Source organism: Lissotriton helveticus, chromosome 3_2 (genome assembly GCF_964261635.1).
Source record: "Lissotriton helveticus chromosome 3_2, aLisHel1.1, whole genome shotgun sequence".
Classification (NCBI taxonomy): domain Eukaryota; kingdom Metazoa; phylum Chordata; class Amphibia; order Caudata; family Salamandridae; genus Lissotriton; species Lissotriton helveticus.
In genome coordinates this window covers 77,893,248-77,910,541 of record NC_136062.1, presented here as the reverse complement: position 1 = coordinate 77,910,541, position 17,294 = coordinate 77,893,248, and the positions used below count along the sequence as shown (strand labels likewise).

General features: G+C 41.0%; 1 protein-coding gene across 6 annotated transcripts in view; it reads left to right on the top strand.

The window, feature by feature from the left end:
* Positions 1 to 17,294, top strand: part of AP4E1 (adaptor related protein complex 4 subunit epsilon 1) — a 491,916-nt gene that overhangs the window by 12,133 nt on the left and 462,489 nt on the right. For all 6 annotated transcript variants that reach the window (XM_078684823.1, XM_078684828.1, XM_078684825.1 and 3 more), the window contains exon 2: positions 14,538 to 14,609. In XM_078684823.1, coding sequence (XP_078540949.1) covers positions 14,538 to 14,609 — 72 coding nt within the window. The remainder of the gene's footprint in view (positions 1 to 14,537; positions 14,610 to 17,294) is intronic.

Here is a 17,294-nt window from a genome sequence, read left to right as displayed (position 1 = left end):
GTTAAAACTATTGGCATCGTCAATGACAAAGCTATTAATTTTGCTATTTTCAAAACCAACACATTAATAAAAAAATTGTCATTTACAATACCAATAGCTCAAACTTTCCTAATGCGAGACCTTTTGCATTGCAAATGCTTGTTTTGTTTTTAGGTGGGATGAGAAGAAATGTGTTGGAGCTTCTTAGGTTTCTCTTTTGGCCAGCCTTTGTGGGTTTGGATGCGAAGTTGGTTGGATTGCCGGTGTAAAGAACTTTGTGAGTGAGACAGACCGATTTGAAACAACAATCGGCTTCGATTGATAGCCACTTTAGACTTTTCAGTGAGGGGGAGATGTACTCGTATCTCTTTGCTCCGGATACTGTCCTTGTAGCTGCATTTAGGGTGGCTTTCAGTGGGGCTAAGTGAGAGTGGCTATGAGGGTGGTGTTCCTTTAGTCCAGTCTGGACAGAACCGGAGCTTGTGTTGTGGCTTTTAGTTCAGTTGATACGAGGAAGGACTTAATACTGTTAAGGAGTTTTAGTTTGTGGAAGGCGCCCTTTGCTGTTATCTTTATGTGAGAGCTCATGTTTAAACAGGGTGATCCCTAGGGATTTGGCCACCAAAGTCAGATTGCAGTTTAGAGCATCTAGGTTGTTTAGCCTTTCTTGGATCTAGGGGGGACTGTTTGTGGTTTGATAGGAGAATTTTTACCTTTTCTTGGTTGAGTTTGAGGTGGTTGATAGTCAACCAGTTTGGACCTTTTTATGAGAGTGGAGTTTAGCTGTCGTATGTCAGTCAGAGAAGATACTTCCTGGTAAAGTTGTGTGCCGTCTGCTTAAAGGTGGGATATGGTGTTACCGTGTTGAAGTATTATGATGCACGGTTCCATGCGTATAATGAGTGTAGGTGAGAGGACTAATCCTAGTTAACTCCTAGGGTGGTGGCAAAAGAATCAGAAGTTGAGTTGTGTTATTTTTATTTGTTGCAAGCGGATGTGCAGGAATGAAGGGAGCCACTGCATAACTGTGTTGACTGTTCCAATGCGTTGGTGCAGAGAATTCAGAAGAAGCTTGAGGTTGACCGTAATAGGTCAAGGAAGATGAGCAGGCAGCATTTCCCTCCATTCAGAGAATTATGTATATCACCTGCTATATTCAGAATAGCAGTTTCCGTGCTGCATCCCTTCCTAAAACCTCATTGGTGAGAGTCGAGTAGGTCGTTGGTGTCAATGTGTTGGTTGAGTTGGGCGAAAACACATTTTTCGAGAATTTTTGCCAGAAAGGGAAGATTGGTGACAGGACTGAAATTGTTAAGGCTCTCTGGGTTTGCACCTGTTTTTTTTTTAGCGGTGGATTGCTTTGGCCCAGTTTGAGGCAATCAGGCATAACCTCATTGCTCAGGGAGCTGTTTATTATCTTGGTCAAGAGAGAGGTTAAGGTATGTTTAAGACTTTTTGTCATGGAGGCTGCACTGGGGTCTGTGTAGTGGGAAGAGCGTTTGGCTTTAGCAATCACCTTGCATGTGTCCTCTTCCCTAAGTAGTTTGAAAGCCTTCCAGCTTGTGGGTGTTGTATGGGACCTTGGGCTCTAGTTGGGTCTGGTAGTCATTGGAAGATAAGTATCTGCTGGCGTGGACAAGGATTGGGTTGGGGAGCTGTGAACCTCTGTGGTGGGGAGAAGGGTTGTCATGGGACGTCTACAAGTGACAGTTAAGGGAAGAGTTTGATCTTCAAGATTTTATCCTTAAAGAATTTGGCAACGCAATCACAGTGTTTTTTCACTACAGGTGGGGCTTCTTTGATTGGTTTAGAGGGTTGTTGATGAAGGATTTTGAAGAACTCTTTGGGGTGTTTTTTTTGCTTTGTCTAGTGTATTGCGGAAGAAGGCACCTTTCTCTGTAATTTTGTTTGTATTCTCTGCTCTCCTTTGTTAGCTGGTAGAGATGGTTAGAGAGGGTCTGGCTCTCCAGTGTCATTTTGCTGTTCTTAGTTGTCTTCTTTCCATGTTGAGGTCTTTGTTAAACCATGAATTAGAGGGAGTGTCTATCTTTTTTAGTTTCGTGGGGCTACTTGATCAAGGGTGGCTTCCATTGTTGAATTGTCGTGGTTTGTAAGCTGGTCCGTAGTAAGGTTATCTGTGTGTAGGAGGAGTAAGGACATATTCATTCTTCCAGAATGGTTACGGGGATCTTGTTGATATTTCTCAACCATTTGAGAGTTTTGTAAGATCGGTTTGAGGGTGCCTCCTCTTGGTTCAGATGGAATAGGATGATGTGTTGATTTGACCAGTCAACTGGAAGGATGTTCTGTATGTGTGACACATTTTCATAAAATGGAGTGGCTTCATTGAATATGTGTCCCAATTCAAAGAAACGAATATAGGCACATGCCAAACTTGGGGCACAGGTTGCGCCCATGCTGGTCCCCTTGCATTGTAAATATAAAGTGTCTTTAAATAAAAACAGGTTTTCCTTCAAGACCAGGGATGTGCATTCAATAATGAACTCAGGGCTAGCACCCCTAGTTACACCAACATCCTCCAGGATCCGCTTAATCACAATGCTTGTGTCATCCTGGGGGATGTTGGTGTAAAGAGCCTCTATGTCCAAAGTAACCATCATCTGGGAATTAGGATCAAAATCTAATCCTTCCACTATGTTAATCATATGAGAGGAATCCCTTACATAAGACCGTTGTGCTTGTATAACCGGTCGTAGAAAACTATCTACATATTTACTTAAGGGTTCCAAAGGCGAACCGATGCAGCTAACAATGGGACGCAGGGGTGGGTCCATTTCACTATTATGCATTTTGGGAGTTCCATATATAGCTGGTGTTTTGGCCTCCTGTTGTAATAAAAACCTATACTCACTATCTGCTATTATTTCATTTTCTTTGGCTGTAGTGACAAGTTTTAATATTTTATCCTTAAGGGTTATCCAATTTCTCATCGGGACCTTCATATAATGACCAGGGATTTGTAGCAGGTTAAGAACCCTTCTCTCATAGTCCGGCATGTCAAAAATGACTAACCCTCCCCCTTTATCTGCAGGTTTGATCGTAATTTGCAGATCATTTTTTAAAGACAAAATTGCCTCTCTGCTGTTTATTCATATTGTTGTTAATAGGGGGAGGGTTGTCCCAAATGTTTCTGATTTTAGACTCAACAATGCGTTCGAATGTTTCAACATTCTTATTCAACATGTTGAGATTCGGAGTGAAAGTGGATTTAGGTTTAAGGCCTGAAACGCTCTCTTCCGGGATATAGTCTCTGTTTTGAAAGAAACGATTTCATCTAATTTTACGAAAAAATAACTTAAGGTCTCTCACCAAATTAAATTTATTTATTATAGGGGTCGGGGCAAATGGGAATCCCTTCTCCAATACCTCTAGTTGTGTGCTTTTGAGAACCCGTTTGGAGAGGTTAATAATGGGCATCTTATTTACCTCCAATCTCGATGATTTCGGGTCTCGAGATATTCTTCCTGTTGGGGGTTCCTCATGTATTGTCCCCTTCCATAGTTCCTGTTTTGTCTTCTTTGGGCAGCAGTTGGACTTTTGAGAGAGGTTTCTTGGTGGATCCTGGCTATATCGCCCATATGAATACATGGATCCCCACATTTTTAGATTTAAATAGGGAAAGCGCCCCACAGGAAATGGTATGGGATGTCTTTAAGGCAAGAATAGGAGGGGAAACCCTGAGGTATAGACTGAACCGGCAGAAGCAAGAGAAATCACAGTTAGCAGTATTAAACTAAAATATTACCAATTGCTTATTACTGCGCTAAAGGAAGGAGGAGCTAATGTTAAGGTTGCTCAGCAGCAGATAGCTAGGGCCAAAGCTGAAATCAATGAAGCTACTGTAAAAAAACCTGCTGAAAAGTACCTTGCTAAAAGACAAGAGTGTTATGAATTTAATGAAAGGGTAGGTCATCTACTAGCAATACGCACGCAACAGAAGGTGGCTAGTGGCCGTATTAAGGATATGAATGGCAAAATGGTCTTGGATCTTGAAGACATACAGGGAGTACTCTGAGACTATTACGCAAGTCTGTATTATGCTGAACCTCAAGAGGATGTGTAGAGCAAGTGGGGGCCTCTATGTCTCTGGAAACTCTATTTCAAGAGGAATAGGTTATGCTGTGGGCAAAGTTTACGGTAGAGGAACTGAGAGCATCCCATAAAGATCTACCCTCAGGGAAAGCTTGTGGGATTGACCAAATCCCATTGGAGTTTTATAAAGTGTTTTATTCAGTCTTAATTTTAGATATGATGGAACTCTTTGTTCAGGTGCAAATGAGGGAGGGAGGGGCATAGCTCCTGAATCTTGGATGAGCGCCAATATTGTGGTTTTCTTAAACAAAAGTTACAATAATGGTTGATCCTGGATTATATTGTCGTAATACATTAATTCATAGTGATATGAAGCTTTACTCTAAGATGCATGTCACTCAGATGAACCAAATTATAGCCAAGTTGGTATAAGTGATCAGTGAACCAGCATGGTTTTATTCCAGGTAGGAGTACCACGGATCATATCTGCCATGTGATTACGCTTTTTGACGTAGCCGATGTTGTTAGGGAACTTATGGTTGTGCCTTTTTAAATGCAGTGAAGACATGTGACAGGGTCACATGGGTACATATGTTAGAGCTTATGAAAAGGATTGGATTTGGGATGCGCTTCATAAAAGCAATAGAAGCACTGTATAGGAATCCAGAGGCCAGGTTTCAAATCATATGCTGTCTATAAGAATTAGTCTGCATTGAGAGAGGAACAAGACAGGGTTGTCCCTGCTCTCCTTTGTTATTTGCTATATATGTAGACCCTTTTAAGGAGCTATAGTCCTGGTCAAATTTCAAGGCCGTGAGATGAAAATTCTGGCCTAAGTGGATGACATTCTGGTTGCATCAGAGCTGTAGAGAAGCAACTACATCAAATGGAAAAACGACATGCAAAGTTTTTCCCGGCGCGGCTCAGTGTGATGACCCCAACCGGCACCCGATTCTTTAATGCACCCCAGGATGCATGGAAATGGATCAATTAGTGTCCCATTGGACGTGCCACCCCTGGTTGAGCTGGGAAGAGGAAACAATTATTGACCGGGAAGGCGGAATAGCCAACTTGTGGCTCCATCCTGGGCCGAAAAACAACTGGAGGGAGAAAAAGTGATGGAGCAGTGTCATCACTGAGTGCACCTGACAGATGAAATATCCTCTCCGCGGGGAAGGACCCGGGGGATTCAGACGCAGATCACCGCTCCAGCACGATGGGTGGCCACAGCCAAGGGTTGCTGACCATTACCCCAGGGACAGGAGACAAGATAATCTGACCTCATTCCAGAGCCGCAAGTATACCCGGGGACTATGAGAAGTGGTTGGAAGATAATTACAAATGCACCTTGAGATGAGACTGGGAGGGTTTTGCCCCAGGAGAGGGCCGAAAAGTAAAAGTTGAAGCAACCGCTGGATAGGGGAGGGTACCATGGGACTGCAAATTGGGACACTACCGATGCGAGGGAGGCTAGCTCTACCCCAAGGGCAGAACGTTTTTCATTGTTTGTTTATGTTTGGATGAGGGGGTTTGCTCACTTGCCCTGGGGAGTGGGTATTGGGGTTGTCTGGTTTAAATAGTTAAGGGGATTGTAGACCTTGCAGGCCAGTAAATGATGCCCCAGAATCTGCAACTGTGCTCCCTCCCCAAGTAGGTAGAGTCCGAAACCTGGGGGATCCCGCTGGACCATTCTTGAGCTGCACAAATAGCTATGGAACATAAGGGGGATATCTAATATGTCTAAACGCTATTAAGTTTTCTCCTATCTGAATAAGCGAGGGGCCCACGTAGCCCTCTTACAGGAGACCAACCTACTGGCCTAACAGTGTACACGAGTGTGTGAGAGCATGTCTGAAGATCTAGCACCATATTACACAAAGTACCGCTGTGGTGCAATATGTGTTTTGTTCGCTTTTTGCACCTTAGGGGCACTTTGGGATTATAGAAGAGACCTCAGATGCTTTCACAATCACTTATGGAACAATGCGCTGCTGTGAGGCCGTCCATCATTTGAAGGGGGGCATGGCTCATGCAAATGAAGGAATGGCTTTATATCCTTCTGGTGCGCCATTTATTTTTATTTTATTAAACTTATAATGCGCACAGCTACCCACAATGGGTTTCCCGGCGCTAGGGACAGACTGAAGAAGAACTAGCAGAGTGACATTTCAATAAGAGGAACCTCCGACATTACTGCTGAAAAAGCCAGGTTTTAAGACCCTTACGAAAACGGAGAAGATTACATTCCGTTTTTAGGGTCACGGGTAGGGCATTCCACATCTTAGGACCCAAATGTGAGAAAGAACGACCTCCCATTTTAGCCAGCCTGAATCTGGGAATGGCAAAATCTCCATTTCCAGAGGAACGTAATTCTCGGCTAGGCTTATAAGCCTGAACTAAGCCTTGTAGATATTTGGGAGCTAAGCCATGTTTAATTTTAAAAAGATGACACAAGGCTTTAAATTTAATTCGGCTAGGGATTTCAAGCCAGTGAAGGTCGTGTAGTGCTGGTAGAGCAGAAACTCTCCTTGGGACATTTCGGAGAAGCCGAGCAGCCGCGTTCTGAACAACTTGGAGTTTTTTAGTTGTTTTCTGGTCGGCTCCAAGATAAAGAACGTTACCGTAGTCCAGGCGTGAGATCACAAGTGCCTGGACCACGGTTCTCTGTGTCGAAGAAGGTAGCATCCACAAAATCTTCTGAAGCCATTTCAAGATGACAAAACACATTGAGGCCACCTTCACGGCCTGTTGTCTCATAGTAAGATTCTCATCCATGAGAAACCCGAGGTTGCGTACTACAGCCACGGGCAAAGGGATGGAACCCATATCAGTAGGCCAATGATGGGGGCCCCATAGGTCCTTACCCTTGCCCAATATCACAACCTCGGTCTTGTCACCGTTAAGCTTCAAAAAATTTCTCTTCATCCATTCAGAGACTCGAGTCAGACCCACTTTCAGTGCTGAGATGTCATTGCCCTCCTTGTTGGAAAGGGAGAAAATAATTTGGGTATCATCGGCGTAGGAATATAAAGTGAGACCAGCTTCTTCAATGATGGTTGCTAAAGGTCTGACATAGATATTAAATAATAGGGGACTAAGTATTGACCCCTGAGGAACTCCATACGCAGATGAACAAATTTTAGAGGAGGCAGAGACAGAAAAGACCTGGAAAGTGCGACCACTTAGGAAGGAGGCTAGCCAGGCAAGAGCAGAACCCTCCACTCCCAGGGACCGTAGAGTTTCAATGAGGATGGAATGCGACACAGTGTCATACGCTGCACTTAGATCAAGTAAAATAAGGGCAGATGTTTCACCATGATCGACACTGTGTCGCAAACTCTCGGTCACCCCCAGTAGAGTGGTTTCAGTAGAATGATGTGCTCTAAAACCTGACTGGGATGGATGTAGAAATACCGAGCTCTCCACCAAATGGGTTAGTTGAGTGTTAATATGCCTCTCCAGGATCTTAGAAAGAATAGGGAGCAATGAGATAGGCCTGAAGTTTGAAAAATTGGCTACATCTGCTTCAGCCTTCTTCAACAAAGGGACAATCATGGCATGCTTCCATTCCTGCGGAACAGTGGATTCCAATAGCGACAGATTAAGAAGTTGCATTAATACACGGCGTGGGCCGAGGTCCAATTGTTTTAGGAGTTTGGCCGGTAATGGGTCGCGAGGAGAGCCAGATTTAATGCTATTAAGGCAGGAAGAGAAGGAGATGTCATCAAACAACAGCCAGTTAGTGAGTTTGATCGAAGAAGAAGGCAGAATCACAGAAGTCAATGCGGGTCCAGATGACAATGTATCATCAGAATCCAAACGGTTAAGTGATTCATGAATGCGTTCTACTTTCTCTGTGAAAAATTCTGCAATAGAATTGCATTGAGCCTTGTCTAAAACAGGAGGAGCAGGCGCCTGATCCGCACCCGTTAGTTTTTTCACCACCGTAAAAAGAGTACGGGGACAATTCTGGGCAATCGTGACAGTATTAACGACGTGCGGCTCTAGCCAATTTACAATGATGATGGTAGTTTTTAAGAGCTTCCTTATAGGCTGCTTTACGGGAAGGGGAGTAAAAACGTCTCCACTTCCTTTCAAAAGTCTTACAATTAGATCTCATACGTTTTAGATCGTCAGAGAACCAAGGCGCCGGAAAACGATGAGAAGAGGAAGTCCTTTTTTTTTTTTTTTTTGCAGAGTTTTATATAGCGCGAACTAGACCCTAACCGAATCAGGTATCAGAGCGCTTTACATATTTTTCCAGTTACGTTACATTTTTTCGTTTTCCAGTTACTTTCATTTTTAGGCACGGGGAGATTAAGTGATTTGCCCAGAATCACAGGAGGTTTTGGCGTCGTTACCGAGACTCGAACCCAGTTCCTCCAGGTCCGAGGTCGAGTGCCCTAGCCGTTAGGCCAACTCCTCTCCCCCTTAAGGGTCAGAGGGAGAGACTCATCAATAGCTGAGTTTAACCAGGTGGAAACTGCGGTGTTAGATACAGATACAGGTAGCTCAATGTCTGGAAGGGTACTCATCAAACGCCGGTTAAAACATATTACTGCCACTAGCGCAATTACATAAAAGCTGCTGGGAGCCGTGCTTATTTTGGGGAGCAATTCAAAGCCGGCTCCAGATACAGACTGGTAACTGCCCCAGGCTTTTGTAATTTTCAGTCATCTCTGGATGCTGGAACAAACTTGGTGATGGCAAGGAGCAGTATTAAAACAGATAGCTCTGGGTAATGAGTCACTTATCAAGGCCACCAATCTATGAGACTGATTAACAAAGGTGAACTTACACTTTTGTGTAAGTTTATGATTTTTGTAATTTACTGAGGAATTTTACGAGTAGTATCTTAATGACTACGGAGTCTCTGAACTTGTGGCAGAGACTAAGACATAAAAAGATAGACAATCGTAAAGATACTACTCGTAAAATTGCTTTGTGAACTGCAAAAATATGTAAAGTTGGACAAAAGTGTAAGTTTACTCTAGTGAATCAGGCTGTCTGTGTGTAAGAATCGGCATAGGTGGAATCCCCTTTAACATATCCAGTTGATCAGTCTTTCTCAGACCATGCACACAGAAAGTTATCACACAAGTGTTTTTGTGTGTGTACGTGTTTGTGTGTGTACGTGTTTGTGTGTGTACGTGTTTGTGTGTGTACGTGTTTGTGTGTGTACGTGTTTGTGTGTGTACGTGTTAGTGTGTGTGTATGTATGTATGTATGTATGTGTGTGTGTGTATATATATATATATATTACCTACTGGCGGTCGCCAGTAGGTAGTTATAGTTAGGATTGTTTTCCATAGGGAAATCGCAACATTCTATTGGGAATAACTTTTGCGCCGGTTGAGGAATCTGCCTGAAATTTTCCTCAACTTTGCCTCGCGGCGCTCCGGTCCTTCCCTGACAGTTTGGGGGGGATCCGTCAAGCGGGGGCCGAGATAAAAGGGGGGTCCCAAAACGTGTTTTCCCTATGTTAATTTCCATAGGGCGGTCGGACTCACTTTTAGCTCGAACGGCTGAATGGATTTTCACCAAACTTGGCTAAATTGTAGGGACTGGTAGCACGATGTGCGTTTGCTATGTCTCAAGATATGTGCTCCAGAGGATTTTGAGTAATTTGGGTTTAAAAAAATATATATATCTATAGCCGCGCCCCGGTACGCGCACCGGGGAGCGCACCGGGGAGCGCACCGGGCGCGCTACGTGACTTGCGCACGGAAAGCTGATTGGCTCTCGGGTGTCTGTAAACATTCGAAACAGTCCGCAGCGGCCGCCATCTTGTGTGTCGGTAGGATCGAGACACTAGAGGTGGCAAAAAACAAAGGGGGAAATGACCAAAAGGGGGCAGGGTAACCCCCCCTGACCCCCTAGGTTTGATGTGGGGGCCATAAAAGGGTCCCGCAGGAGAAAAAAAACCGGTACGCGCCCCGGGGAGCGTACCGGTACGCGTACCCTGCAGAAAAAAGATTGACAGCGATTCTTTAAAAATATAGGTTAATTTTTATAAATTAAAGGTAGTTCTAAAAAGAACTGTTTTTTTAATTCTTTTTGTTGTTTTATATTTTTTTATTGTTTTTTGGAACATTTTTTATTTTTTTTGGCTTTTCTGAAGTTTTATATTTTTTTGTATTTTTTAAGGGGAGAAACAAAAAATAGGGAATTCTAAAGGGCTCAACAGGAGCAAAAAAAAAGGCGGAAAAAATCAATGTTTCCTTGGGCACTTGTGGTTATCCCAAGCAAGGTTAATAAGTGTGATGCTTTGCTCTCCATAGCATATTGTTTGTCCACAAAAAATACAAACCATTTTAAAATTGGAAAACTTTGTTTGTATGGTGGAGCATATCTCCCTAACTTCCGGTCCCGATGGGGTGGGAACATTAGTTTGGAGGTGCTGGCAAAAGATTAGACAGGGTTTCTGGCCAGTTCCCTGACCTCTGCCCTAGCATAGTTATTTGGATGCCTGCGTAGCATATGCCTGATCATGGTGTGGTCGCAAAAGGAGTACTTTTTGTTAGGATTCCCCCTTGACAGCTCCTGATGACATATTAAGCAGGTTGCCTTAGGCGCATTTACTTTTTTCTTGTCATTGGGGATTGAAAAAAACTGCCAGATGATGTGCTCTTTAGGTTTGTAGGTAATATTGTCCTCTCGGACGAATCTCCTCTCCTCCTCCTCCTCCTCCTCATCCTCCTCATCCTCCTCCTCTTCTTGATCTCCACCACTGTGAAGTTGTGGTGGTCCTTGTGGTGGTGGTGGTGGTGGTGGACCAGAAGCTCCAGCAGCTGCAGCTAATGTAGCCATTTTCTACTGAAATAACTGCAGGTCTTCCTCTCTCAAAGCACAAAGGTAGAATGAGGAAAAAAGGTGGGGTCTTTTATCATTTGGAAAAGAAAACTGTTTTGAACCAATGAAAAGTGTTATTTTTAGGTCACATGACCTGGCCTTACATCATTAGGAAACCAAAACTGAAATGAACCAATACAAAGTTTTATTTTCAGGTCACATGACCCGACGTGCTTACGCTACGTGCCCCGTGGCGCGCCCGGGGGCACGTAGCGTAAGCGCGTCAGGACGTTGCGCGATCGTATGCGCTCGCGTGCTTCCGGGTGCGTTTACGCAGTGCGTCATATGACGCATCACGCGGTTAGGCGAAACGTCAAAATGTTGTTTTCGTTCGCGAGAATAGCGCTAACGGGACGCTCACCGGTACGCGCCCCGGGGCGCGCCAATGCACTGCGCTTACCCGTGCGTTCACCGGTATGCGCCCCGGGAGCGCCCCGGGGCCAAAAATAAACATTTTTTTTTTTTACTTTTTATATCTATAGAGATTTGCTATTAAAAAACCATTGACATTCACTGAAAAAAACATAGGTTTCACACCAGTTATAGTTAGGAATTAGCATTTAAAAAACCTATTAAATTCACTGAACAAACCATAGGTTTCACACCAGTTATAGTTAGATGGAAATTTTACTCTCATAAAACCATTGAAATTCCCACGTTATAGTTAGTTGGACTCACTATAACTTGCGCGTGCAATGCACTGCTGATGACGTCACATATTACATCACTCATGACATGGTCAGTGACATCACTCATGACATCACTGATGACACCATCCTTGTGACAGAGTGACAGACCTCCTTTCACTGTAATGTAACCCTTGAAACACATATTCCAAAATAGAAACTAAAATTTTCAAAAAAATGGAGATACCCATACCAGTTACAACAACCAATTCAATAATTCCACCATCTATATACACATCCACTCATTCACTAACAGTTGTATATAGTCACTCATACATATACTCACTCATCATATGTAGTGATATACCTATACATCCTGTTACACACCAACAGTCATCCAAAGGATACTCTCACACATACTTACACATGCAAATAAACTATAGAACATCTATTTATTTGCATATACAGCTATACACACACTACCACCTTACTTCTAAGGAAACTTACACATACTTACTCTCTTAAACAATAACTTATAGAAATACATACTTATTTAAACAGGAACTCTTACAATCTCTTACTCTCACATGTACCCACTTATATACATCAATATTCACATATACTAGATTTAAACATATGTAGTTACTGATAAAGACACTAGTGAAACAGTCATTCACTCACTAACACACACATATACACACTCATCCACCCATATAGTCCTGCACATATGCTGTCTTCAAAAGACATACAAAGAGAGAGTCACTTATTCATGCATCTATGTGCTAAGTAATACCCCCACCAAACCATACAAACACTCATACTGATACTAAGAAAAATATCTAATAACCCATATACATACACATGTAGCTACTCACCAACCCATGCAACCACTTATACACAAAGTGAAACGCTAATCCATATATTTAAATATTTAAACATTACTCACTAATATATGTATTCACTAAGATATTCAATAACATATACATATATAGCACATATTTATTTTTCAGAAAGACACACATTCACTGGATGGTGTCATCAGTGATGTCATGAGTGATGTCACTGACCATGTCATGAGTGATGTAATATGTGACGGCATCAGCAGTGCATTGCACGCGCAAGTTATAGTGAGTCCAACTAACTATAACGTGGGAATTTCAATGGTTTTATGCGAGTAAAATTTCCAGCTAACTATAACTGGTGTGAAACCTATGGTTTTTTCAGTGAATTTAATAGGTTTTTTAAATGCTAATTCCTAACTATAACTGGTGTGAAACCTATGTTTTTTTCAGTGAATATATATATATATATATATATATATATATATATATATATATATATATATATATATATATATATATATATATATATATATCTATCTTCCTCCACACACTCTCCTGTGCTTATACCACTGTCTTTCTCTCGAAAGACGTGTCGCTTCTATGGACCTCACAGGAGTAAGTTCCGTAACTTTTCTCCAATATTCCTCTTTAACCAAGAGGATGATGACCCCTTGTGTAGCTGGCTCAAAATTACTTTATTTCGGCCTTCTCGAATGCGTTTCAGCTGTCTTGCAGCCTTGATCACCAATAATTGAAGTAATAGTAGCAGCCATTTTAAAGTGTTTAACATTGCATGTCACTTGAAAACTACAATACAATAAACAGTGTAAACAGACATGTAGCTCTTTAAGGTTTTTCCACATTTACCTTTGTTCATATGCGTTTTATCTTTTGGAAAGTTATTTCAAATAATTATCTTTGAAATTATAACTACACATTCAAAATTATCATTAAGCGCAATACTTATGGTTTTCAAAAGAGAAAGAGAAAAAAGACTGTGACTAGTGCTCCTACGGTCCAATACATCGGCAAAACGCCATGCTTCAATTTTGCATTGTTTGCGATCATATCACACATTTTGCCCTAGTGGGCATAATATCCAGTTTCACAATCAAGCACCTGTGGGCTAACTACCATTGATCGTATGGTGTCCATGCCTACTATTTTCTCCTTTATAGAATACATACTTTATCTACTATAATGGAATACCTTATCAACTACTGTGTCTGCAAAGTGAATTAAAAAACATCTTTATTTAAAAACATTGACCTCATTTTGCGATTATGACAGACAGATTTAATCAAATCTTTACATTTATCTAAATTTTTTCTTTTACTACAACTGTGTTTACATGTCTTCTTCCACGTTGAGGCCTTATAATTGCTTAGTGTTTAATTCAATGATGTAAAGGGATTCTAGTTTCCGGAGCTTGAATCTACTTTGCTACTGCATCTACCACATAGTAAGTTGCATCCTTATTGTGGAACCTCTCAAAATGGCTAGCCACTGAATAAGTGCGGTCCTCGTTTTTAATTGCCCTCAGATGCTGCAACACTCGTTTCTGTACTTCCAGGAAACAAATGGAAACAAAAGGCAGACAACGATTACAATCTCGCAGTGCGATACAATGATAAGGTTACAATTTGGAAACAGGAATTATCCTCCGATTTACAATTCTCACAGAAGTAACAAAACGTATGCTTGTACGTAAATCATAACCTATCAGAGCAGTCAGAGTTGAATGAAATGCTGTGCATTAAAATGGATTGGTAAATGAAAGCTGCTGACATAAATATTATATGTTAGTGCAGAACCGAAGTGCTTGTAGACTTAAAACATAACTGTATCTCTTCTTTCCTTTTAAATATACTTGAAATGCAATGCTTTACCCTAATCATTTTGACAATATGCCTTAGTATTGCCCTTTTCACACAGAAAGCAACCCCTTAAATTATGACCCCATCCCTTTTCCTCGGATTGTTTTCGGGTATAATCATATGTATGGTTTGCTTCAACCATAACTGACGCCTGGGTGTCAGGTTATAAGATTCTCTGCTTTAACCACTGAGTTCTGTTTCTCAAATGAATGCCTATGTTATATGCAAATTCAACCTTTAGTCCTTTGAAAATGCATTGTTTATGGTGTGTAGTCCTTCTAATGATAACTTGCTTAAATTATCTGCAGGATGAAGAAAAACTGATCCAGCAAGAACTTGCCAATTTGAAAATCACAGTTTCCTCTCCCAGCACTTCTTTGGTGAGTCATAGTATCAGGAAGGACATTTTAATTCAAGTGTTTTAACATCGATGACATTGTGCGTTTGTTTGCCTTTATAATACGAACATTCTTTTGTTTCAACAGTTTATTGAATTACAGTTATTGTCAACCCTACAGATCACTTATTGCTAGTTATTTTTATTTCCCCCCTCCGTAAAATGTGGTAACGTTAAATAGTTTATTTGTCAGAAATTACATTAAAATTCGTAGGTCCAAAACATTTCCTACTGAGGCCTCTACCAGGTATAACTTACCCCTGGCACTTACTGGTATTGTGTGGGACAGTAGAAGGTTGAATAAAGGAGCATATTTATGAATGCCTTTTCTTCCAGTTTCTTTGTGATTCACTTTCCGTCCACTACCTCTCTTTTTTTATTTTGTTCAATATTTTATTAGTTTCCAAAAAGGCGTATAAATAGTTAAATACAATAAAAAAGTGATACAGTGGCTAAAAAAGAAAAGCACAGGCATGGATGTAACTATGTCATGTACAGTTCCAATGAATAATTTCATAAATGTGTTACAAAAGAGGAACAATATTCGAGGAACCATAATAAAAAATCAGATGTATCACTTTGATAAGAATTGATTAAGGAAAAAGAGAAAAGAAGAATAAGAAAAGTAGGAATAAGGAAGGCAAAAAAGGAGAGGGAGGGGAAAGGGGGGAAGGAAGGGGAGGGAGGAGGGATCTTCTGCAGCACTACAAAAAGAGAGAAAGAAATCAAAGAGACGACACAAAATGAAATTGTTCTACCAACCCCTTTGATGCCAAGTCCATGTATTCATCCAAAGCTCTCCAAACACCACTAGAAATAGAAGGGGTGAGATGAGCCTCTTCTACAGAGGTATGTGCTCCTCGTAAAAAAGATACCCAAGCCCACCATGTATGATAAGATATGTAACTAAATGATTTCCATTCCGTAAGGACAATCTTCACCGCAATTGTTAATAACAGATCTAATAACTGCATGTCCACAGAGTCCAATGGTAATGGAATGGGTGATGCCCATGGACCCAACAGAATTACGATAAAAGAGAGCTCAAAATTGAATCTTAAATATTAACATAAGATGTTTATGAACCAAATCCCAAAAAGGCTGGAGTAGGGAACACTCAAAAAACATATGAGGAAAGGTACACGCAGCTAAGCCACAACTCCAACAAACATCATCATCTTTAAGATTAAGCGAATGTAAGCGCACTGGAGTCCAATGTAGTAAATTGAGAGAAAAGAATTTAGATTGAATTAAAGAAGGGGCAATCTTATGGCGAAGAGAAAGTCTCCCAATCAACTGCCAAGTGTCTGAGGAGATATGATTAGTTAGATCATGGTCAAAATGATGTGACCATTTCTGTTGAGTAACAGTAGTTGGCACAGGTGGATTGGAAGATAAAAATGTATAAATCTTAGAAGCCACATGCCCAGATCTGAGCCACATTAGCAAAAGAGAAACAGTAAGAGAAACTGGATCAAGATGTACCTTAGCGAGAGCAACTTTGATTTTTAAAAAAGTATAAAAGTCTAAATTAGTAAGAGAAAACCGCTGAGCTAAGGAACAAAAAGGTAATGGATCATTATTCGAGTCATAAAGATGATGAACCAATGTAATTCCTTTATTAGTCCAATATGTAAATAAATTGGAATCAATATCAATTTTAATTTTGGAGTTGCGCCAAAGAGAGGACCACCTAGATTTATGTATAGGAGTAGACACTTTCCTATCAATAGTTTTAACTGCTGCAATGGTGTCCAAAATAATAGCTTGAGAAAAAGGAATAGACAAAGTAGACGTAGTCAAGAAAGAGGAGGGGGGCAAAGGAAAAGATAATTCTTGCTCAATCAAGACCCAGGACAGTGTATGACGAGGATCTGAAGATAACCACAAAGCCCCTTGTGAGGCTAGGAAAGCAACCTGATATCTATCCCAAACAGGAAAATTACATCCACCCATATCATAGGAGTTCCTCATAGATTTATAAGTTATTCTGGCCCTCTTATCACTCTAGAGGAACTTAGAAGTGAGGGTATCTATGTCGTGAAAAAAAGAGGAAGATAGCCGAATAGGAAGCATAGATGACACAAAATTGATAATAGGCGTTATCATCATTTTTAAGGTTTGAAGACGTCCCCACCATGAAATATATTTAGGAGACCACGCATCCAAAAGTTAACGAATCTTGAGCAGGGGTTGAGCTTCAATAAAAGCAACTGTGTCATATAAAGTACTGCAAAACCATATTCCTAAATATTTAATCTGCTTTGATTGCCATTTAAAGCCAGCATTCCCCATATAGGGTGGAAAACAATAAGCATTAAGAGGGAACATCTCTGTTTTGTCTTTATAAAGAGTATACCCCGAGACACTAGAAAAACGATTAATAGTATCAGAAATAGCTGGAATAGCTGTAGCTATGTCATCAGAAAAAATAATAACATCATCTGCATAGGCAGCTGTTTTGATACAATGTGAGCCAAATTGAAAACCTTTAATATCTGGATTAGATTAATTAGCCGAAGAAGCGGGTCAATAGATAATAAAAACAAAAGAGGGGACAGAGGGCACCCTTGTCTAGTGCCTTGACAAAGATTAAAGTAAGAGGATCTAGCACCATTAACTCTAATATTTGCCTTAGGATGTGCATATAAGGACATTACCATTTTAA